General features: G+C 36.8%; 2 protein-coding genes across 2 annotated transcripts; one reads left to right on the top strand and one right to left on the bottom strand.

Annotated features, from left to right (window-relative positions):
- Positions 1-1,709: 1,709 nt before the first annotated feature.
- Positions 1,710-3,138, top strand: LOC145008009 (uncharacterized). The gene has a single exon (XM_078966619.1). It carries the CDS (start codon positions 2,282-2,284, stop codon positions 3,017-3,019), a length of 738 nt encoding a protein of 245 aa, XP_078822745.1. The 5' UTR covers positions 1,710-2,281; the 3' UTR covers positions 3,020-3,138.
- Positions 3,139-23,031: 19,893 nt separating this feature from the next.
- Positions 23,032-23,514, bottom strand: LOC145009432 (uncharacterized). The gene has a single exon (XM_078968127.1). It carries the CDS (start codon positions 23,512-23,514, stop codon positions 23,032-23,034), a length of 483 nt encoding a protein of 160 aa, XP_078824253.1.
- Positions 23,515-24,579: the final 1,065 nt, after the last annotated feature.

The raw sequence follows: 24,579 nt of genomic DNA, 5'->3' as shown, positions 1-24,579 counted from the left end.
CAGGGTCTTCCATGCAACCTTTATGGGATCTAAAATGACCCAGTGATTCATAAAGTTGCAACCTTTATGGGATCTAACCACCCTAACTAATAAGAACAAGAAGAATATGGGACCAAACTAATGATCTAGCAACTTAATAACATAAAGGTGGAGTCTTGGATACTTACAGAGGTCCATAAGTGTACTAAGATGAGAAATGGAAACTTGCTTGCTGGGTCTAGGCGCACTTCTTCTTCTTCTTTCTTCCTTCAAGATCTTCCAAAAGCACCAAAATGAGTTTCAACAATGGAGGAAAGAGATTAGGGTTTCCTTAGGGCTTAGGGGGTGATGGAGGATGGGGGCGAACAAACCTTAGCCTCCTTATTCCTTTAAATATGGCTCAAACCCCGTGGATTAGAGTTTGGCCCAAACCGTTTGCCACGTCATGGCCACCTAGCGCCACAACGTGGCACTTATTTAAGATTCGTGGATCCAAGACATTTTGTCATGTCGTGGTGATGCCATCACCACGTCGTGGCCATCTAAATTTTCAAACAAATAATTAAAAATTCATACCTCGAGATATAGATGTTACTAGGGGTGAGCATGGTGCGGTTCGGTGCGGTTTTTGGTCAAAACCGAACCGAAAACCGCAACTTCGGTTTTTTGAAATTTAGAAACCGCACCGTTCGGTTTTATGCGGTTTTCTATTGCGGTTTTTTGCGGTTTTTTGTTAGTTTTTTTTTGTTTTTCTTTACCCTTTTTACTCAAACTCAAGTAACTCAGCGAGTTACGTTGACTCAGATGAGGAGTGCTAATCATTTATTGGAGATAAACCGATACCACCACTCTTGGTTTGAAATCAAATTATATAACCACTCATGATAATATCAATTAATGTATTAATAAAAATGATACTATATCACCAGTACTCTTCATATTTAAATGTTAAAAAAATATCATAAACATTATTTGTTATTGTAAATACCACTGAATCTATGCTTAAAAATATACAATCATCATCCGATAGATAAGATAGATATTTACATTTATAAAAAATTTAAATAGTCATAAGTTTTTGGTTTAACAAATATCAACACTTTATATATATATATATATATATATATATATATATATATATATATATATATATATATATATATATATATATATATAAAGTGTTGATATTTGTTAAACTAAAAACTTTTATATATATATATATATATATATATATATATATATATATATATATATATATATATATATATATATGCGGTGCGGTGCGGTTTCGTGCAAAACTAAAAATCGCACCATCGGTTTTCATTTTGGTTTCGATTTATACGGTTTTTTCGGTTTTTTGATTTGCGGTTCGGTTTTTGCTCACCCCTAAATGTTACAAAGACGATGATAAAAAAGAATATGAGAGAGAGAGAGAGAGAGAGAGAGAGAGAGAGCTACATTTTTTTAAGAAAAAAATAAAAGAATATGGAAGGATATTATGGTCTTTTATAAATATTTAATCCTTATTATTAACATGATTAGAGTTAGAGTTAGACAAAAGAACCAACCATGTTATTTTTTAAACTACATTGGCATATTTGAAGTTTGTTTTGAAAGCTGTCCTCAACATGCCATTTCTTAAAAAGCATAAGGACCAATTTTGAAATTTTGTCTATACTTTATTTTTGTTTGAGGAGCAGAAACTGACACCATTTATTGATACATCACTTTCTTTCTTAGTGATGCCATGTGATTTTGGGTGGCATCTCTCGAAGGAAGAGTCCTTACCATAAATTACCCTTTTGGATTTGCCGACTTCTTCCCACTCTTTTCTGTATAATTTTTCATTCTCCCTCGTTTTTTTTTGCATCTCTTATCCTAGAGTATATAACGCAATGTTCCATTCAATCAATTTTGTAAATACACAGTCAAGTTTCTTAGGAAACTTAATTTAGATGTTTTCTAGTCATAAATGCAGGTTCAAATTTGCTGGTATAAAGTGAAAAGATGAAGGTGCATCAGTTCAATCATGCTTGATCATCAAAGAGTGTGACATTCAGCAAAAGAGAAAGGTATCATTTCGTTCTTTCGAGTACGGTGATTATGTAAGCTAGCTAAAACCCACTTTATGGAGACAAGAGCTATTATCCCGTTCATGGGTTTTTTTCTGCTGAGGCTCATCGAAGCTCTTATGCACACCAACTGTTTGTGAAAAGTCCTGTGAGGTTCATCATTGTATGTTTTGCGAAGTTTCCAGTCAGAAACCAGTTTATTCAGTTCTTGTAATGTGAGTGGAAAGACGATGAGAGCTTCAAGCTGTGTAGGACTTGGTTTAAGCCTTGTTTTTGGGTGTCTGTTACTAGCTCTTTTCGCTGAGCTTTACTATCTGTTATGGTGGAAGAAAAGGATAACTAACAGAGAAATGATTCAAGAAAGTTACAACAGTCCAGCAAGAGAATTCTTCTACATGTTTTGTTGGAAAAAACCCTCATCTTTAACCTCCAATAGTCTAACAACAGACACCCAAGTCCATGAACCACAAGCATCATCTTCAGCTCACATATGGCTCAGAGCATTTGGTGAAGAACAAGAACATGACAACAACATCACAGTTGACTCTGAAGCCTTACACTCTGTCCCACCAAGATTCCTTTTCACAATCAAAGAAGAAACAAAAGAAGATTTGGAATCAGAAGAGATGAGTAAGAGAGGATCAAGAAGGAGTTTAAGTGATGTCGTTTCAGTGGATACACCATTTTTCACCCCACTTGCTTCACCACCATACTTAACACCTCCTATAACACCTGGAGATTATTCTTATAGAGCTTTTAGTCCTCTTTTTGAGGTATCAAGTGATTCGGAATTCAACAGGATATGGGCTTCACCACCTCCTAAGTTCAAGTTCTTGAGAGATGCTGAAGATAAACTTCAAAGAAGAAAAGAAATCGAAATTTTTCAAGATGATGATGGAGTGAAAGATGATGAAAATGGTTCTTTTATCACATTAATCGTCTCCAAAAACAAAGAGATGGAGGATTAATCATTGCTTAAAGTCAATTACGTGTCATTTCAAATAATCACAGTGACTTCAACCTCTCCTTGTTATTTGTGCAAAAAATTTATAAATTTTTTTGAATGAATTTTAGCAAAGTTTTAACCCGTTACTTGTTTATTAACTTTTAATTAAGTTCCATCTCAAAAGAAGCCTCTCTGAATTTGCTGTCAGTCACTTTACTGAAAAATGCTGCTCTACATTTGTGTTGTTGAAAAATTATTGCATGACTTTTCTTTTCTTTCTAATTTTTAATTTAGTGTCTTTTTAGAAGAAAAGATTCAAGTGATTCAGTTGCTTTTAACATTAAATAAAACCTATGAAATAGTAGCATCCAGTGGTTATTGACAAGGTGGGGGACAATATTCTTGTACAGACTGCAAGTGAAGGTGGGGGTGGGGCCATGGAAAAATGGGAGTGCTTCTTTTGTTTTAATATAATCTTAATGTTTACCTCTTTTTTACACTCTGTTCCATTTAATTTATTTTGTTTGGTTGAAATAAATGCAATTTGGTGGCATACAAAAGTGTTTACCTCTTTTTTATAATGATATGATGCAAGAATCTTATAGATGGATGCTGTGAAAAATTGTAACATTTGTTAATGATTAAAGTTGTAGTTTTGGATGAAAACGCCTACAACAAAAATTAGTTTACAAAAATGATATTTAGGCCACATTGAAGATATATATTCTAACATTATCCTCCTAAATCATTTATCATAAGTTTGGCCAAGTATGAACTTTCAACGTTTTGCTTTCATATAGCAAAAGATTTTGCATTCATTAATGTGTCATCATCGACATTAGACCTCATCAATTATACTACATGGTATTAACACAATGATTTGACATTGCAATAAACTAAAATCACCCGTACAACAAATCTTACAAATTTGTCCACAAATCTAATCACAAGTGTACGCAAATCACAATTGTACACAATTTTGAATAATATGATGGAACCACAATTATAGACGATAAAGCAATGTGCTCCGAAAATTACATAAAAGCCCATTTTAATGACATGTTCTTGGAACCTTTTGGGTTGAGAGTTTGCGTAATCGGATCCCTTAGCATATGGTGAGTGCTAATATAAGAGATGCAAATGTTGTTTTCTTATACTTGTTTCTTTACAAACAAGTACTTTGTATCAAGATACTATCCGACCCCACATACTTAGTATCTGACCCCACTTGAACTATTACTATCGAAAGACCAACAATAATGGAATTGTCACAATATATATTCAATGGTCTTGATACGGTATTCATGATTTTGAGTCCTCGTAGATCGACATGTTGCATCATAAACAACATACTCGGCCATCATAGTTTTTTTTCTTCTTCTTTTGGAACGGATGATACACGCATTCACTAATCTTAGTTCTAAATCTACTCATTTGTATACAACGAGACTTGAACCCTCAACCACTTGGGGATAGACACTTTTCCACTACATCGGATACCGATGAACTACAAGTTCTTTGGTAAAGCCATCATAGTTGAGGTTGCTCGTAAGTTGTTGATAACACCTTCATGTAGTGGTCCCATTTGATAAAATAACAATATATCCCAAATTTTGACTATTTTAGAAGAACAAACACAACCACTATTTATACTTAATCTACATTTTTTTAATAGATGGGACTTGAATCCTAATAATAATTACTTGAGATTTAATGTGTTTGGTAAAAAATAGAATTGCATAATATTCATCCAAATTCTAAGTTATGTTCAAATGCTTATAAACTTGTTTTATATTTTTATTTCATATATTTAAGTTGTTAACCTCCATCAAGATGACCTAGTGACTGATTACTTGCGATTTAATGTATATTTGGGAAAAAAAATGCTAGTAGTTGAAGTTGGAGATAGAAGTTATAACTTTTATTTGTAGTCGGAGATATAACATTTAGTTGTGTTAAACTGTTTGATTAAACTAGATTATAGCTCGCGTTAAACGCGGGAAACGCATAATCGTTTACAGAAATTGCATAATGATTATAAAAATATATATATGGTTATGGTATTATTGAAATGTATAGAAAATACATTGAAAATGATAAATATCTATAATAATTGAAGGGTCTCTTTGTAGACAACATTTTTTGTTTTATTAATTGAACGACCTTCATCGTCTCATATAGTTATGATATTGTTATATAATTATAAGCATTTTAATTAGATGTTTCTTCCATTATAAGGTTACCTAATTTAAACATATATTAAAAAACAATATACCATTTTTTCTATTGTATTAAATATTGACAACTATTTCATTTATTCAAATAAAATTATATAATATAATTTATAGAATGTTAGATGTTATATGAATTTAATTTTAGTATATCAACAATGGAGATTCTTTTCTTAATCATGATTGATTTATTTTAAATTGATTATGAATATGAGTCATAGCTTTTATGTTTGTTTTTATTTATTTGGTGTTCACAAGAACTTTGCATTAGTTTTGGCACAACTTTGAATAATAAATTTTATTGTTACTATATAAAGATAAAAAAGCATGTTGATATGATATACAAAAACATATTAGTTTCAATGATATTTTAAAAACATGCCAAAATTAACCGAATTCTTATGATATAAAAATTTTAAAAAAAATCATAATCATCTCTAATATATAAAAGTAACATTTTCGTAATTAATGTCAGTTCCTAAAATAGTTAATTTCTATTTTGTTAAATATACGTAATATCTTTTCTTATTTATTTGAAAAGTTTCAGAAAAGTAGTTAACTGATTTCATGTAATTTGTGACAAAAAATATCGAACTATATGAATACATACACTTGATATAGGAACAAAAAAATAATTGAAAAAAATATAAAAAACGAAAGAAGGTACTGATCTTCTAGTGCACAAGAACGAATGTTTGAAGCAGAGAATAGTGATGTAACTTATAAACAATAATAATGATGCTGTAGGAGAAGGTTTGAAGAAAATAAACGATTGATAGTAAGTGTGAGCTGCGGATTCAATGATGAATTTTATATGTATGTGATAATTTTAATATGATTTTTCGGTATTAATGATTTCCTAATAAAAATAGATTTTATATTAATGGTTTACTAATATAAACGGATTATTATTAATGATTGATATTAATGCCTTGATTGAAATAGTTTGTTAGTAATATACTTTTAAAATTGACCATATCAAAATCTTCATAACCGGAAATTCAAAATTTAAAATATGAAAATCTTTTATTGGAATTAAATACATTTCATTTCAACAAATGTAAGTTATTGTTTGACGATTGAAAATCATATATTGGAATTAAATACATTCCATATGGGGAAGATGATGTCAGCAATTTGATCTAAGGGTGGAAAAAATAAGATTGAAATACAATCAAGGGTCCAGATAATTTAAGATGATGTCATAGGGTTTCTCTTTTAATAATATTTATATATTAGAGATTATAAGCATTTTAATTAGACGTTCCTTCCATAATAAGGTTATCTAATTTAAACATATATTGACAACCAATATATCGTTTTTTCTACTGCAATTAATATTGACAACTATTTCATTCATTCAAATAAAGTTATATAATATAATTTACAGAATGTTAAATGTTATATGTGTTAGGTTTTATACAAACAATCCTATGTGTGCATACAACCCTATATTGGATCTATGTTTTCACTATAAGACATACAACTATATGAACACAAAATAAACCCTGGCATGCTTCTATAATTTTCGAAATTTACATAGAAGTGTAGTGGACATACCTTTGTTGTTATACAGCAATAACAACTAGTTTCCTTGATCTCTTGAACTCTCTTGAACTCTTGAAAGCAAGCACCACAATTGTAGCGCCTCTAATGGCTCACAAACACCTTGAAGCAAGAAGGCAATTAAGAGAGAGAGAGGGATGATGCTAATTTCGGCCCTAGGGTTCCCTTGGAATCAAGTGACCTCAAATTTAAGCATAGGGCATGTATTTATACTATAGGGTGCTAGGGTTTCAGTCAAAACCCTAATGGACAGCTTAGCCACCAAGCAGCCCAAGGAACCTTCTGGAATGAGGCCTTGGACGAAAATATGATGATCCTTCATCATAATTTCGTTCCCCCTTAGTCCATTAGGTTTCCTAGCCCAAAACTCAACTATCACACATTTGACAGTTTATACCCCTTTATTTAATTTGTCTCTTTTAGTCACCAAATTAATTCCTAATTAATTTATGACTAATACTAATTAAATAAATATGATTTCTCCTTTAATATATTATTCTTATAATATATTAATAAAACATAATATCTCCTCTCTCATATTAAATTACCTTGTCAAGTTGCTTTGGTGAAGGCAACCCAAAAGGACCATACACATTCGGGTCAAGTACATACCAAATATGGTTACGGACTTAGACACTAATCCAACAGTCTCCCACTTGGATAAGTCTAGTAACTATATCTCACATATGACTTCCGAACCCGATAGCAATCGTAGCTTCCAAACGCCGCTGTCAACTCTGACCAATAATCTGTCCTTTAGATAAGGGATCGTATAATCCTCTGTTCTAGATATCATGCTAACAATACTTATTGTCTAGCATTTTATTTCTTGATCTCTGATTTGTTCGACATAGAACTCAGTTGAACACATCAACTTCATCTTGACCGGGCCCGGCACATAAGTCAAACCAAATCATCAAGTGGCCGAGATATCGCTTTTATCCTCATAGAATAAAAGGAACAGAAAAACGTCGACTAATATGCCTTTATCATTTACTAGTTAAACCACACACAATAATACGTTTTATAACATCAAGTTACTGATGCGTTTTCGCATTATCAATGTACAATCAACTAGCAAACAATAACCATATCTCTAGGTTTAAAGATTATATGATATTATCATCTTGCGATCACTTGTGATGACATTCATGAAGTAATACCAGCAAGTGTGGGTCTGTTCCAATGCTCAATACTAATTTCATCAGCACTCATAAACTTTTCAGCAAACCTTTGCTATGTCTAAAACTTTTCAGACAATCTACAAACAAATTTATGACAATCTTTCTTCATATCTACTTCCAACATATGAGCGATTGTGGACTGTTCGTATAATCTCATTATTCAGGAAGTCAAAACATGCAAAATCGAAACAATAGATAAATAATCAACACTAGATAGAAACTTTCTTATAAATAACACACATTTATTTAATCATCATTCGTTGAATACGACATTAAATATTACAAGTTTCCTACCTATCTAAGCTAAACTAATATCGTCCTTCAGCCCTACGCTCCTAGCGTGCTGCAAGTGCTTGACCCTACTCAGTCCCTTCGTAAGGGGATCTGCTGGGTTATCCTCTGACGATACCCTCTTAACAACGAGGAGTCCCTCTTCTACCCGATGTCTAATAAAGTGGTATTTTCTGTCGATATGTCGAGATCTGCCATGATCCCTTGGTTCCTTGGTTAAGGCAACCGCTCCTTCATTATCACAGAAAATTTCCACGGGCTCCTTTATGGATGGCACAACTCCAAGGTCTCCAATGAAGTTCTTCAACCATATAGCCTCCTTTGACGCTTCGCTCGCCGCAATATACTCTGATTCGCACGTTGAATCAGCTACGGTCTCTTGCTTGGAACTTTTCCAAGTCACTGCTCCTCCATTTAGGGTAAAGACCCAGCCCGACTGCGATCGGAAGTTATCCCGATCCGTCTGAAAACTAGCATCACTGTACCCTCGTACCCTTAAGTCATCACTCCCACCGAGGACTAGAAACCATTCCTTGGTCCTCCGAAGGTACTTAAGAATATTCTTAACTGCAATCCAATGTGCTCTACCAGGATTCCCTTGATATCTGCTGACCATGCTTAAAGCGAAGGCCACATCAGGGCGAGTACAAGTCATAGCGTACATGATAGAGCCTACTGCGGAAGCGTAAGGTACTCGGCTCATATCAGCTATCTCTGTCTCTGTACTCGGGCTCTGAGTCTTACTCAGCTTGGTATTGCTTTGGATTGGCAACTCCCCTTTCTTGGAATTTTCCATACTAAAACGCTTTAGTACTTTTTCCAAGTATGTATCCTGACTGAGTCCTATCAGTCTCTTCTCCCTGTTTCTTACTATTCTTATTCCCAGAATATAAGCAGCTTCTCCGAGGTCCTTCATAGCGAAACATTTCCCAAGCCAGGACTTGACCTCCTGCAAGGTTGGGATATCGTTTCCTATGAGTAATATGTCGTCGACATACAATACGAGGAAGCTTATTATACTCCCACTGGCTTTGACATACACACAAGATTCATCTTCGCTTCGCAGAAAGCCAAACTCTTTAACCTTCTCATCAAAACAAAGATTCCATCTGCGAGATGCTTGTTTCAATCCATAAATAGATTTCTCAAGCTTGCATACTCTATTCGGATGCTTCACATCGACAAAACCCACTGGCTGATTCATGTAGACATCCTCAGCCAACTTTCCATTAAGGAAAGCGGTCTTCACGTCCATCTGCCATATTTCATAATCATGAAACGCAGCTATGGCAAGCATCACCCTAATAGACTTTATCTTCGCAACTGGTGAGAAGGTCTCATCATAGTCAACTCCGGGAGTTTGAGTAAAACCCTTCGCAACCAATCGCGCTTTATAAGTATGCACTTTCCCATCCATGTCCGTCTTCTTCTTGAAGATCCACTTGCATCCGACTGTCTTACGACCCGGTACATTATCAACCAAATTCCAAACTTGGTTGTCGTACATGGACTGAATCTCGCTGTCCATAGCCTCTTTCCATTTTGCGGACTCTGGGCCTGCCATGGCTTCCCTATAGCTGCTAGGTTCATCCAAATTTACTAGTGTACTATCACTAATAAACGTATCCCCTTCAGTAGTAATATGGAAACCATAAAACTGGGGTGGAACACTAGCCCTAGAGGAACGTCGAAGAGGTAAGGACACGTCAACAGGTTCAACAGGAGTTTCCTCCTCAAGTTGAGTGCCAGTGTCAGAGGTTCCTTCATCGCTTTGATCTTGAATTTCTTCAATTTCAATTTGCCTCCCACTGTCTTCTTGGCCTATCAATTCCTTTTCTCGGAAAACTCCTCTTCTAGCAACAAAAACAACATTGTCACTTGGTATATAGAAAAGGTAGCCAAAAGACTTCTGCGGATAGCCGATGAAATAACACTTCTCACTACGAGGTTCTAGTTTGTCGTGAGTCTCTCGTCGTACGAAAGCCTCGCAACCCCAAACCTTAATATGTGTCAACGAGGGAGCCTTCCCTGTCCACATCTCGTGAGGAGTCTTGGAAACCTTCTTAGTGGGAACTAAGTTAAGTATATGGGCGGCAGTCTCTAAGGCATACCCCCAGAAAGCTATTGGTAACGAAGTCCGACTCATCATAGAACGAACCATGTCCAACAAGGTCCGATTACGTCTCTCAGCCACACCATTCAATTGTGGCGTCCTTGGAGGCGTCAATTGCGAAACGATTCCACATTCTTTTAGATAGTCGTGAAACTCAAGACTTAGGTACTCTCCTCCTCGGTCTGACCGAAGCATCTTGATTTTCCTGCCCAGCTGATTCTCCACTTCATTCTTAAACTCTTTGAACTTTTCAAAGGTTTCCGACTTTTGCTTGATCAAGTAGATATATCCATATCTGCTATAATCATCTGTAAAAGTCACATAGAAGCGGCAAGCATCCCTTGTGGTGGATCTAAAGGGCCCACACACATCAGTGTGTATGAGATCCAATAAACCCTCACCCCTTTCACAAGTGCTAGTAAAGGGTGACTTGGTCATCTTCCCAAGTAAACAAGACTCACACGTGTCATCGTCCCTAAGGTCGAATGACTCCAACACTCCATCCTTTTGGAGTTGGGCTATGCGTTTCTTGTTGACATGGCCAAGGCGACAATGCCACAAGCATGCTTTGTCTAGACTAGTAGACGAATCAATATTCAAAACATTATTTCCAAAATTATCAACAATCATCAAAGATTCATAAATCCCATTACAAGGTAATGCATTGAAATAAAAGACACCATTCAAATAAACATTAATAGAACCATTACTATTATCAAAAGAATATCTGAAACCTTGTCTAAACAACCCGTGAAAAGAAATAATGTTTCTTGCCATATCTGGCGAATAACAACAATTCTCTAAATCTATTCCTAACCCATTACTCAACACTAAAGAATAAACACCGACTTTGGTTACAGGTGATGATCTTCTGTTTCCCATAATCAGGTTCATCTTCCCATGCTCCATTTCCCTACTTCTTTTTAGGCCCTGTAAATCAGAACAAATGTGGTAACCACATCCTGTATCAAGAACCCATGAAGTAGCAAATGATGAGTTATTAGATTTAATAGAATACATACCTGCAAATGTGGGCTTGATCTTCCCATCTCTTATGTCCTGCAGATATTGTGGGCAGCTTCGCTTCCAGTGGCCCTTTTGATGGCAATAGAAGCACTCTGCTTCTTTAGGGTCGGAAGAGGGTTTAGCGGGGCCTACTTTGGTCCCACTTGAGGACGAACCATCACGGGGTTTCCCCTTATGGTGACTCTTACATGGAGCCTTCCTCTTTTTACCCTTTCCTTGACCTATCGCCATCACAGGAGCGGCCACAGCAGGGGACGGTGCAACGGATTTGTCTTTGAGGTTGCTCTCAGCAGTCCTCAAGAGTCCTTGGAGCTTGCTCAAGGAGACCTCCTCTTTGTTCATATGGTAGGTCATCCTAAACTGATTGTAGCAGGAGGGCAAGGAGTGGAGGATTATGTCGATAGCCAAATCCTCATCAAACTTAACATTAAGTTTGAGAAGACGATCAACATACCTCTGCATTTTCTGCAAATGAGAGGTTAGGGATTCTCCACTCCCCATCTTAGCGGTGATCATGTTAGTAATGATCTCATAGCGCTCTTGCCTCGCGCTCTGGTGATACCTTTCCAGCAAATCCTGATGCATTTCATATGGATACATGTCCTCATAGGACTTTTGGAGTTCGAGGTTCATGGTGGCCAGCATGATGCAGTGAACTTTCGTGGCATCACGCTCGTGGGCCTCAAAGGCGGCCAATTCCTCAGGAGTAGCAACATCTGGGATGATCTTCTCAAGTTTTTCATCGAGGACATATTCTTTGTCCTCGTAGCGTGTGATCATGCGGATATACCTCATCCACTCGTTGAAGTTTGAACCATCAAATGTCACTTTCTGACACAAGTTCATCAACGAGAATGACCCAGAAGCGTTGTTGTTGTTGTTTGTAGACATCTGAAAAGGAACAAAGTTTGATTAGAAATGAATCCCTAATTAAACACCCAAATGAGTAATTAGGGCTAGGATCCAACAACATTATTTACAACTTAGAAAGCGATGCCGTACTCTAAAAGTAAATAATTTGAAGGTAAGTGAATGACGATTCACTAATTCTCACCATGAAAAACGAAAAAGCAATTTAGGTTTTAAATGTATTGAAAACTCCTAGATATTTGAGATTCATTGAACTTTTCAATGGCATGTTTAAATCTCGATATGCATTTCAAATTTGCGACTGGGATGCCGAGGATCGCAAACAAATTTGTGAATAACCATGCGAATCAACATGGTGCACTCAATGTCATTATCACCTAATCAATGTGCCGGTGAACCACACACGCTCCATTGATCTATGACAAACATCGAGTCACCCTTCGCTACCAATGTCATCCCCAAATTGATGTGCCGGTTAACCACATGCGCTCCATCAACGTTTGACAAGGGTACGAAGTGTAATTCCATGGATTAGCATCATTTTCACATTTTACCCTAAAGTAACTAAGAGTGGGAATTTGTAAAACAATGTAGTTACTTTGATATTTCCATTATACTTTTAATGAGGAATTAAGTGCCCTATCCTATCCGTTCGGCTAACGACCCTCCACCAGTCAAGCAAGCGGTAGATATGAGTGTACATCCATTAAGCGCCATTTTATAGGCAGCAACCTTATACCCACCTTATAGACCGGCTTCGTGAATGAGGCCTACTAGCGATAAGACTAGCTTATTCTTATACATATATAATAATTAATCTTATAATATCATAATTGTATAAGGGTGTATTTTAAAACATTTCAAAAATACTAGTATCTTAATGTGTATTAAAATTTTCAAAAATTAAGGCAATTTAATTTAAAATTTTAAACACCAAAAAATACTTTGATTTAATAATTATCAAAATCAAACAATTAATTTGAATTATTAAATCTTTAGGGATTATCATAAAATTAAACTATTAATTTATTTAATCCTTTTGATTTTTTTAAATATATGGAAAGGATAACACAAGATCTTCAATTATCTAGTTTAAACAATTAAATTGATAATCACAAAGATAGTATTATCCATATCCCTAAAATCTTGGGACCTTATCTTGGGGACAAGGGATTTTCGAAATCCCTAGGGTTTCATAACCCTAATTTCGAAATTTTGGAGGCTAGGAAAAAGGGTTTAAGAACCCTATCAAAAAATTGCCAACTAGGGTTTTGCAACCCTAATTTGCGAAAATCACCAAGCCTTAGGGTTTACTTGCCTTAAACCCTAATTTGTCAAGTTCATAATATGCATCAAATCCAATTGAAAACAAAAAACCAATGGCTCTGATACCACTGTTAGGTTTTATACAAACAATCCTATGTGTGCATACAACCCTATATTGGATCTATGTTTTCACTATAAGACATACAACTATATGAACACAAAATAAACCCTGGCATGCTTCTATAATTTTCGAAATTTACATAGAAGTGTAGTGGACATACCTTTGTTGTTATACAGCAATAACAACTAGTTTCCTTGATTTCTTGAACTCTCTTGAACTCTTGAAAGCAAGCACCACAATTGTAGCGCCTCTAATGGCTCACAAACACCTTGAAGCAAGAAGGCAATTAAGAGAGAGAGAGGGATGATGCTAATTTCGGCCCTAGGGTTCCCTTGGAATCAAGTGACCTCAAATTTAAGCATAGGGCATGTATTTATACTATAGGGTGCTAGGGTTTCAGTCAAAACCCTAATGGACAGCTTAGCCACCAAGCAGCCCAAGGAACCTTCTGGAATGAGGCCTTGGACGAAAATATGATGATCCTTCATCATAATTTCGTTCCCCCTTAGTCCATTAGGTTTCCTAGCCCAAAACTCAACTATCACACATTTGACAGTTTATACCCCTTTATTTAATTTGTCTCTTTTAGTCACCAAATTAATTCCTAATTAATTTATGACTAATACTAATTAAATAAATATGATTTCTCCTTTAATATATTATTCTTATAATATATTAATAAAACATAATATCTCCTCTCTCATATTAAATTACCTTGTCAAGTTGCTTTGGTGAAGGCAACCCAAAAGGACCATACACATTCGGGTCAAGTACATACCAAATATGGTTACGGACTTAGACACTAATCCAACAGTCTCCCACTTGGATAAGTCTAGTAACTATATCTCACATATGACTTCCGAACCCGATAGCAATCGTAGCTTCCAAACGCCGCTGTCAACTCTGACCAATAATCTGTCCTTTAGATAAGGGATCGTATAATCCTCTGTTCTAGATATCATGCTAACAATACTTATTGTCTAGCATTTTATTTCTTGATCTCTGATTTGTTCGACATAGAACTCAGTTGAACACATCAACTTCATCTTGACCGGGCCCGGCACATAAGTCAAACCAAATCATCAAGTGGCCGAGATATCGCTTTTATCCTCATAGAATAAAAGGAACAGAAAAACGTCGACTAATATGCCTTTATCATTTACTAGTTAAACCACACACAATAATACGTTTTATAACATCAAGTTACTGATGCGTTTTCGCATTATCAATGTACAATCAACTAGCAAACAATAACCATATCTCTAGGTTTAAAGATTATATGATATTATCATCTTGCGATCACTTGTGATGACATTCATGAAGTAATACCAGCAAGTGTGGGTCTGTTCCAATGCTCAATACTAATTTCATCAGCACTCATAAACTTTTCAGCAAACCTTTGCTATGTCTAAAACTTTTCAGACAATCTACAAACAAATTTATGACAATCTTTCTTCATATCTACTTCCAACATATGAGCGATTGTGGACTGTTCGTATAATCTCATTATTCAGGAAGTCAAAACATGCAAAATCGAAACAATAGATAAATAATCAACACTAGATAGAAACTTTCTTATAAATAACACACATTTATTTAATCATCATTCGTTGAATACGACATTAAATATTACAAGTTTCCTACCTATCTAAGCTAAACTAATATCGTCCTTCAGCCCTACGCTCCTAGCGTGCTGCAAGTGCTTGACCCTACTCAGTCCCTTCGTAAGGGGATCTGCTGGGTTATCCTCTGACGATACCCTCTTAACAACGAGGAGTCCCTCTTCTACCCGATGTCTAATAAAGTGGTATTTTCTGTCGATATGTCGAGATCTGCCATGATCCCTTGGTTCCTTGGTTAAGGCAACCGCTCCTTCATTATCACAGAAAATTTCCACGGGCTCCTTTATGGATGGCACAACTCCAAGGTCTCCAATGAAGTTCTTCAACCATATAGCCTCCTTTGACGCTTCGCTCGCCGCAATATACTCTGATTCGCACGTTGAATCAGCTACGGTCTCTTGCTTGGAACTTTTCCAAGTCACTGCTCCTCCATTTAGGGTAAAGACCCAGCCCGACTGCGATCGGAAGTTATCCCGATCCGTCTGAAAACTAGCATCACTGTACCCTCGTACCCTTAAGTCATCACTCCCACCGAGGACTAGAAACCATTCCTTGGTCCTCCGAAGGTACTTAAGAATATTCTTAACTGCAATCCAATGTGCTCTACCAGGATTCCCTTGATATCTGCTGACCATGCTTAAAGCGAAGGCCACATCAGGGCGAGTACAAGTCATAGCGTACATGATAGAGCCTACTGCGGAAGCGTAAGGTACTCGGCTCATATCAGCTATCTCTGTCTCTGTACTCGGGCTCTGAGTCTTACTCAGCTTGGTATTGCTTTGGATTGGCAACTCCCCTTTCTTGGAATTTTCCATACTAAAACGCTTTAGTACTTTTTCCAAGTATGTATCCTGACTGAGTCCTATCAGTCTCTTCTCCCTGTTTCTTACTATTCTTATTCCCAGAATATAAGCAGCTTCTCCGAGGTCCTTCATAGCGAAACATTTCCCAAGCCAGGACTTGACCTCCTGCAAGGTTGGGATATCGTTTCCTATGAGTAATATGTCGTCGACATACAATACGAGGAAGCTTATTATACTCCCACTGGCTTTGACATACACACAAGATTCATCTTCGCTTCGCAGAAAGCCAAACTCTTTAACCTTCTCATCAAAACAAAGATTCCATCTGCGAGATGCTTGTTTCAATCCATAAATAGATTTCTCAAGCTTGCATACTCTATTCGGATGCTTCACATCGACAAAACCCACTGGCTGATTCATGTAGACATCCTCAGCCAACTTTCCATTAAGGAAAGCGGTCTTCACGTCCATCTGCCATATTTCATAATCATGAAACGCAGCTATGGCAAGCATCACCCTAATAGACTTTATCTTCGCAACTGGTGAGAAGGTCTCATCATAGTCAACTCCGGGAGTTTGAGTAAAACCCTTCGCAACCAATCGCGCTTTATAAGTATGCACTTTCCCATCCATGTCCGTCTTCTTCTTGAAGATCCACTTGCATCCGACTGTCTTACGACCCGGTACATTATCAACCAAATTCCAAACTTGGTTGTCGTACATGGACTGAATCTCGCTGTCCATAGCCTCTTTCCATTTTGCGGACTCTGGGCCTGCCATGGCTTCCCTATAGCTGCTAGGTTCATCCAAATTTACTAGTGTACTATCACTAATAAACGTATCCCCTTCAGTAGTAATATGGAAACCATAAAACTGGGGTGGAACACTAGCCCTAGAGGAACGTCGAAGAGGTAAGGACACGTCAACAGGTTCAACAGGAGTTTCCTCCTCAAGTTGAGTGCCAGTGTCAGAGGTTCCTTCATCGCTTTGATCTTGAATTTCTTCAATTTCAATTTGCCTCCCACTGTCTTCTTGGCCTATCAATTCCTTTTCTCGGAAAACTCCTCTTCTAGCAACAAAAACAACATTGTCACTTGGTCTATAGAAAAGGTAGCCAAAAGACTTCTGCGGATAGCCGATGAAATAACACTTCTCACTACGAGGTTCTAGTTTGTCGTGAGTCTCTCGTCGTACGAAAGCCTCGCAACCCCAAACCTTAATATGTGTCAACGAGGGAGCCTTCCCTGTCCACATCTCGTGAGGAGTCTTGGAAACCTTCTTAGTGGGAACTAAGTTAAGTATATGGGCGGCAGTCTCTAAGGCATACCCCCAGAAAGCTATTGGTAACGAAGTCCGACTCATCATAGAACGAACCATGTCCAACAAGGTCCGATTACGTCTCTCAGCCACACCATTCAATTGTGGCGTCCTTGGAGGCGTCAATTGCGAAACGATTCCACATTCTTTTAGATAGTCGTGAAACTCAAGACTTAGGTACTCTCCTCCTCGGTTTGACCGAAGCATCTTGATTTTCCTGCCCAGCTGATTCTCCACTTCATTCTTAAACTCTTTGAACTTTTCAAAGGTTTCCGACTTTTGCTTGATCAAGTAGATATATCCATATCTGCTATAATCATCTGTAAAAGTCACATAGAAGCGGCAAGCATCCCTTGTGGTGGATCTAAAGGGCCCACACACATCAGTGTGTATGAGATCCAATAAACCCTCACCCCTTTCACAAGTGCTAGTAAAGGGTGACTTGGTCATCTTCCCAAGTAAACAAGACTCACACGTGTCATCGTCCCTAAGGTCGAATGACTCCAACACTCCATCCTTTTGGAGTTGGGCTATGCGTTTCTTGTTGACATGGCCAAGGCGACAATGCCACAAGCATGCTTTGTCTAGACTAGTAGACGAATCAATATTCAAAACATTATTTCCAAAATTATCAACAATCATCAAAGATTCATAAATCCCATTACTAATGTAAGTTATTGTTTGACGATTGGAAATAATATATTGTAATTAAATACATTCTATATGGGGAAGATGATGTCAGTAATTTGATTTATGGGTGGAAAAAATAAGATTGAAATACACTCAAGGATCCAAATTATTTAAGATGAAGTCATAAGATTTCTCTTTTAATAATATTTAGAGATTATCTATAAACTTTTGAAATTTATAAAATTATATAAAATGACACATTCGTAAAAAAATTCATAATTTTTAGAGGCAACAATAAATATTTTGTCATAATATGATTCAATTTTTTTCTTTAAATATTACTTGAAATTATTCGTGAGTTTGCAGGTTTTTTTTTTTTTTTTTTTTTTTTTTTTTTTTTTTTTTTTTTTATAAAATAATAATTATAAGTTTATACTCCTAAAGAGAGCATTTTCTTTAATTGAAGATTTTCTTTAAGGATAAAAATTGAAGCTCTTAAAAGCTCTAGATAAAATCTTATGGTAACTCACTCTTAAAAAAATGTATTAAAATTGTTATTGTGATAATATATTTTTAAGAGATATTGATTATGAACTCATTGGCCACAAAAACAAAATTGTGTCTCACATTATAATCATGTTTTCCGGAAATATCATCATGACTATGACTATGATCTTGAGAAAATGTCATTTTTGAAATTTGATTTCTTAGGTGCTTCGAAAATCAAAATTTGTGAAGTTGAGATATAATTTCCAAACAAGGTTCGAAAATTCGGCTTTGAAATTCGATTTTTTTGACGTAAATCAACCTCAAAATTACGAGTTTCTAACTTTTGGAACTAAGTTATATTTCTTAGAATATGTTATTTGATATAAACTTATTTTGAAAATAACTTTTTGTGGTAATTTTATATTTTCATTATTATTTTCGAAGTATTTTCATGTGAAAACGTGATTTGAAAATTTTGAAGATATCCAAATTTTTTGAAAATATTTCTGTTTGAGTCTATTTAAATTACATTTTAGTTTACGCAAGGTTACATTTAGGGAAGATTTTATGCGATTTAATAAATTTACAGTCTATGTAAATGATCATAAAAACCTTCTTAGTGAGATGTGTGTAACGCCCTTTTTGTAGGTATAAACTATTTAATTTAATTTGGATGGTTCAAGTTAAGATTTAGGAATTGTGGATTGTCGTGCCGAGACCATACCTAATCACGTCGCGCTGGGCACGTCGAGACCAAGCCTAAGTCACGTTGCCTGGGCCCAAAACCTTGGATCTCATATTTCAAGCCTTATAAATAGAATGTTATGTCTAGGGTTTGTTCAACCCTCGGGCCCCATTACCCTCAGAAAATTTCCACCAAATCCTAGCCTCATTTGTGTTGCTTGAGCTTATCTTGGTTGTTCTTACACTTTGAAGGAGAAGTTTGTGCTCTTGGTGAAGCAAGAAGTCAAGAAGAAAGTTAGTCTCACCTTTCTGAACACCTTATGGACCTATGTAAGTATTCAAGCTTTAAGCTTTATGAGTCATTAGTTCTAGATCTAAGGTTTTATGCTTATATTAGTGATTTATTTGGTGTTGGGTTGTTGTTTAAAGAGCTCCTGTACTGCTCGTTTCAGGTATCAATTACTTTTCAAGATTTTAGGGTTTTAGACTAGAACTCGACAAGTTGGGGAGCTCCAACTCGTCGAGTAGAGATCATTTTGGAGGCGGGATTTAGGATCTACTCGACGAGTTGAACGGCCCAACTCGACGAGTAGATGATGTAAAGGGAAACCCTAATTTTCAGGGGTTTGTACCCTATTAAGAAACTTATGGCTCATCTATGGCCTCTCTCATCGTCCTTACTGTCTAGAGAGAAACCCTAGTCGTGCCTTAGTGCTTTCTTGAGTGTGTATGAGCTTTGGAGAGTGAATCTTGTGCTCTTTGGAAGGAAACTCGAAGTTTGAAGGGATTGAAGTGAGGAGGAGGCTATAGATCCGACATCTACCCTGTGTTAGCATCCATTTGGAGGTAAAAAATCTCTACCTTGACCTCTTGTTTCTTAGATCTCCTCCTATGGGAGTTTAGTGCATTTTTAACCCATTTTGGGAGCCACTTTCGGAGTTGAGCATGATTTGAAGTTGTGACTTCAGATTTGGACACCTTAGGCCTCCTTGGGGCTAAAGATTCAAGCTTTATCAAGCCTTGGCCTTTCTCCATTCCATAAACCCCTTCATAAGCTTAGTTTTGTGTGTTTTAGCCTCTTAAGGCCTTGATTGCACGTAAAGCTGGCAACTTTATGTGGTAACTACACCTTAGGGGACTGGATCTGTAGTTTGGAGCTTTGGATTCAAGTGGAAAGGACTGAACATAAAAAAGTTTGAAGGAACTCGACGAGTTGCATAACCAACTCGACGAGTTGGACTGGTTTACCTGCCTTTTTTGATTCTGAGTGAACTTGGCGAATGGGTGAGATGAATCGACGAGTTGATGAAACTTTTTGGTCTCCTGGACACTGAAGAACTCAACAAGTTACTATGGTAACTTAGTGAGTTAACTGGAGTTTTTGGTATTCTAGACTCTGAAGGAACTCGACGAGTTGCTAGATGCACTCGACGAGTTGGGGTCAACATGGACTGTTGACCTTGACTTTGACTATGGTTGACTAAGTTTGACCTTAAGGGTATTTCTGGAATCTCAGGATTTTGACAAAGTTAGTCACATGATGATTGTAGGCAGTTGAGTTGGAGCTGTAAGTTGGGATTAACTTTATCAGTTCATCATTTCTTGAGAGGTGAGTCTCCTCACCATATCAATGGGTCGAAGGCACCAAGGCCGACCCATTATGTGTTGCATAATATATTAATTTGTTATGCGATATGTGATATGCTAAGTATAGAAGATCTCGGGGGAGCCCGTGGCAGTCAGATATCAGACCATGCGGGGGAGCCGATGACATTCCAGGTAAAGAACACGTGGGGGAGCCCATGTCAAGCAACTAAGACCATGTGCGGGATCCAATGGCGCATAGGTCTAAGACCCTGGGGGAGCCCACGACGCTTGTGGTGAATGGAAACGGTGATGAAACAGTGAATAAGACGGTGAATGGGCGGCTTGATACTACTTTTCGGTGACACCCTAAAATTGAACACATCCGATGAGATATTGCCCCATAATTGAAGCCCCGATGTTTCTCCCTCATAACCACGGACAGCCTCCCGTAAAAACATATCGAACTCGGGAGACATGGCCTCGTGAGCCTCATACAAACCTATTCTCCACGAAAACTCAACCAAGCTACACTCATGATATTCTCCGCCTAAACGGAAAACTAATGCTTGTGGAAAAGTGAGATCTTGGACATTTTTGTGAAATGCCACGGTAGAGAAAAATTCCACGCGCAACTCCTTATAAACCCGTTCTTGAATAGCGAAAAAATTGTTCCACCCCTTGCACGTGAAAGAATACCCATTCCCTATAAATAGTTCCGTAAGAAATGGGTTCATCCTATTAACCAATCCAAATTCTCTTAATCTTTTCCATTTTACAATCGGGGCGATCACAAACTCTCGGTTGTTTAACCAACCTAACCGATTGTTATAGCGTGTGAGAACATCCCTCGATACATTCGTTGGGAATACACAAAATGGGTGCAAGTTAGCCACCTCAGCTGGAATTTCACGCCTAGGAGCCATTTTCTGAAAAAACAAAGAAACAACAAAAAAAAAACAAAATTTTCCAGCACATTAGGTTTTAAACAACATCAGTTCTGATACACCTAGAATTCACGTCGTGAATTCCTAAGAACTCATGTCGTGAGTTCGTCCTGCCCATATAAATAGGTCACGGTAGTGCCAAAATCAATCCAAGAATGTTGTTGGGGTTTACTCCTATGTTGATTCTAAGCATAAACAAATAACATGCAGGAGGTATAACACAATTTTTAGGGCATAATTTCACCATTTAAACTAAACACAAACCCTAGCCCCTTTACTTAACAATTAAAGCAGAATTAACCATAAGAAGTTAGAAAGAAATACCTTAAAGTGTAGATTACGTAAGCAAAAATGGATTATTTGGTGGAATAGGACGAAATCGAAATAAAGGGGGGGGGGACCAGGAACCATTCTCACTTCATGGGGAATAAGAACGTGGTTTGGGTCAAATGGTTTATGTCTTTAATTTGTGGTCCCGTGTGTTTCATAGTTCACATCGTGAGTTCTTAAGAATTCATGTTGTGAGTTCTCGTGGATTAGTCATTTGGGCCATTTGATTAACAACAAGTGGGCTTAATATAACCATTGGGATAATAGAGCCAGGTCCATAAATTCCTTCTAGACTCACGTCGTGAAGCATACATGCTCACGTCGTGAGTTTATATCTGATCAGATAATTGCATATTAAATCTATCTTTTTATTTAGTATAAATCTTAATTAATTACCTCTTAGTTCAGGGATGCCACACTTAATGTTTTTACCATTCATTATATTACTTAGATGATGAGATGATCAATTTTACTAAAAACTAAAATAAAACGAAAATTCAAACCGGACTCGGGTTGCCTCCCGAGAAGCGCTTCTTTTTTATAGAGTCGTGAGCCAGACTCCGTGCCTCCTTATGTTGAGTTGTCCAAAGAGTCCATCACCAACTGAACATTTTTCTCCTTCCATCGCTTTTTGTAAGCTTGAAATCGGCCTTTATATGTCTTTTTCGAATTCTCCTTTTTAGCTTTAAGTTCATTTGCATTGAGCTTTCTTTTGGACCCTTTATTTACTTGAAAGTTGTTGTCTACTTTTTCCTCTTATCCCAACTCCGCAAGAAGTATCTTTTCATCCATAACCAAGCTCTTTTCCTTTGAAGTAACCTCGTCTTCATCCTTGTCACTCGATAATTTGTTACGTTCCTCGCTTACCCAAGTAGTTGGATTCGTATAAGCTAGCACTTTAACAAAAAATGGAACAAATGCTCTTGGTTTTGTGCGTTTGACTTGTTGAATTTTCTTTAATTATTCTTCCATTAAATTCCCCAACTCTCCAAGTTCATATTCTTCATCAATATTGAAAACCTCACCTTGAACATCCCTACCTTGGAAACCATCTTCTACTCCAAAAGTTTCCTTTTCATTTCCAACTCTCAAAGTGAGCTTGTACTCGTGAATATCAACCAAGGCACCTATATTATTAAGTAATGGGCGACCAAGAATAATTGGAACATTGGGTTCTTCTTGCATATCTGAAACCACAAAGTCAATTAGAAAAACAAAATTCCCAATATTTACTAGAATATTTTCCATAATGCCCCTGGGTTGCATCACTAAACGGTTTACCATGTGAATAGTCATTTTTGTAGCCTTCAAGTTCTGAATATTTAGCTTCTGATAAAATGAATAAGGCATAAAATTTATACTAGCCCCAGAATCAGCTAAAGCATAGGTCTTCAGATGATTCCTAAACTCACACGGAAGAGTGAGGCGTCCAGGATCTCCCATTGTCTTAGGTAATTCTCCCAATATTACTTTTGAACTTTGTTCACTAAGAATAACCTTGGAATTTGTCTTCAATTGTTGAAGAGTGTCCACCAAATCATGTAGGAACTTCGCGTACTTGGGAATTTTCGATAATGACTCAATAAATGGAGTATTAATAGGAATACCATTTACGTGCTTTATAAACTCCAAATGTTCCCATTCCAGTGGACTAAGATTAGCTCGAGATGGAAACGGTAAAGGAGGACGAGAATGCTTTGCACTCCTTCATTTCTTGGATTGTGGTACTCACGAGACAATATATGCTATAAGGGTTGGATGTGAAAGGTGTAATGGTCCACACTTGAACAGACAATATATGCTATAAGGGTTGGATGTGAAAGGTGTAATGGTCCACACTTGACCAAAGATTGCCACTTAGATGACAATGGGTATAAAAAAAGCTCAAGTTTGCTATTATAGTGGGGATAAATATGATGGAGACTGGAGAAAACCAAAGAAGGAGTGGTTGTCATATGATGAATACAGGAAGCAAAAAGAAGAAAAATATAAGCAGACAGGTCGATACTTTTATCAAAAAGAGTAACCACCAGCCGAGAAGAAAGTTGATTTCGAAAACATGTTAACCCAATTTATGGAAGCTTCTGAGAAAAGGCATGGTGATATTGATGCAGTGCTGAAAGAGCACATGAGGATGATGAAAGAACAACATGCAATGATGATTGATCAGCAAGCGTCATTAAGAAATCATCAAGCATCGATCTATAATCTTGAAGCCCAACTTAGTCAACTAACAAATTTAGTGAACAACAAATTATCCTCAAAATTTCCCGAAAAACAAACACAATCCCATGTCAAGCTGATCGAGACTGAAGATGAGGCCATTTCTGAGTTCTTAGAAGCATTAGAGAAGGAGCCAAAACTAGATGAACCAAAACCGAAGAAGTCAAAAATCGAAAATAATATTATTGCTGAAGCACCGAACTCACGACATGAGCCCTCTATGCTCACGACGTGGGACCGGTCTGAATAGAAAAATTCAGATTGTTTTGGTTTATCACTCCTTCA

Source organism: Lactuca saligna, chromosome 8, assembly GCF_052625555.1.
Source record: "Lactuca saligna cultivar CGN05327 chromosome 8, ASM5262555v1, whole genome shotgun sequence".
Taxonomy (NCBI): Eukaryota; Viridiplantae; Streptophyta; class Magnoliopsida; order Asterales; family Asteraceae; genus Lactuca; species Lactuca saligna.
The sequence above is the reverse complement of the archived record's forward strand: the minus strand, read 5'-3'. Positions and strand labels throughout refer to the sequence as shown.

Coding starts and splice junctions, on each gene's coding strand:
- LOC145008009 (XM_078966619.1), top strand. CDS start 2,282: ATGAGAGCTTCAAGCTGTGTAGGACTTGGTTTAAGCCTTGTTTTTGGG.
- LOC145009432 (XM_078968127.1), bottom strand. CDS start 23,514: ATGGGAGATCCTGGACGCCTCACTCTTCCGTGTGAGTTTAGGAATCAT.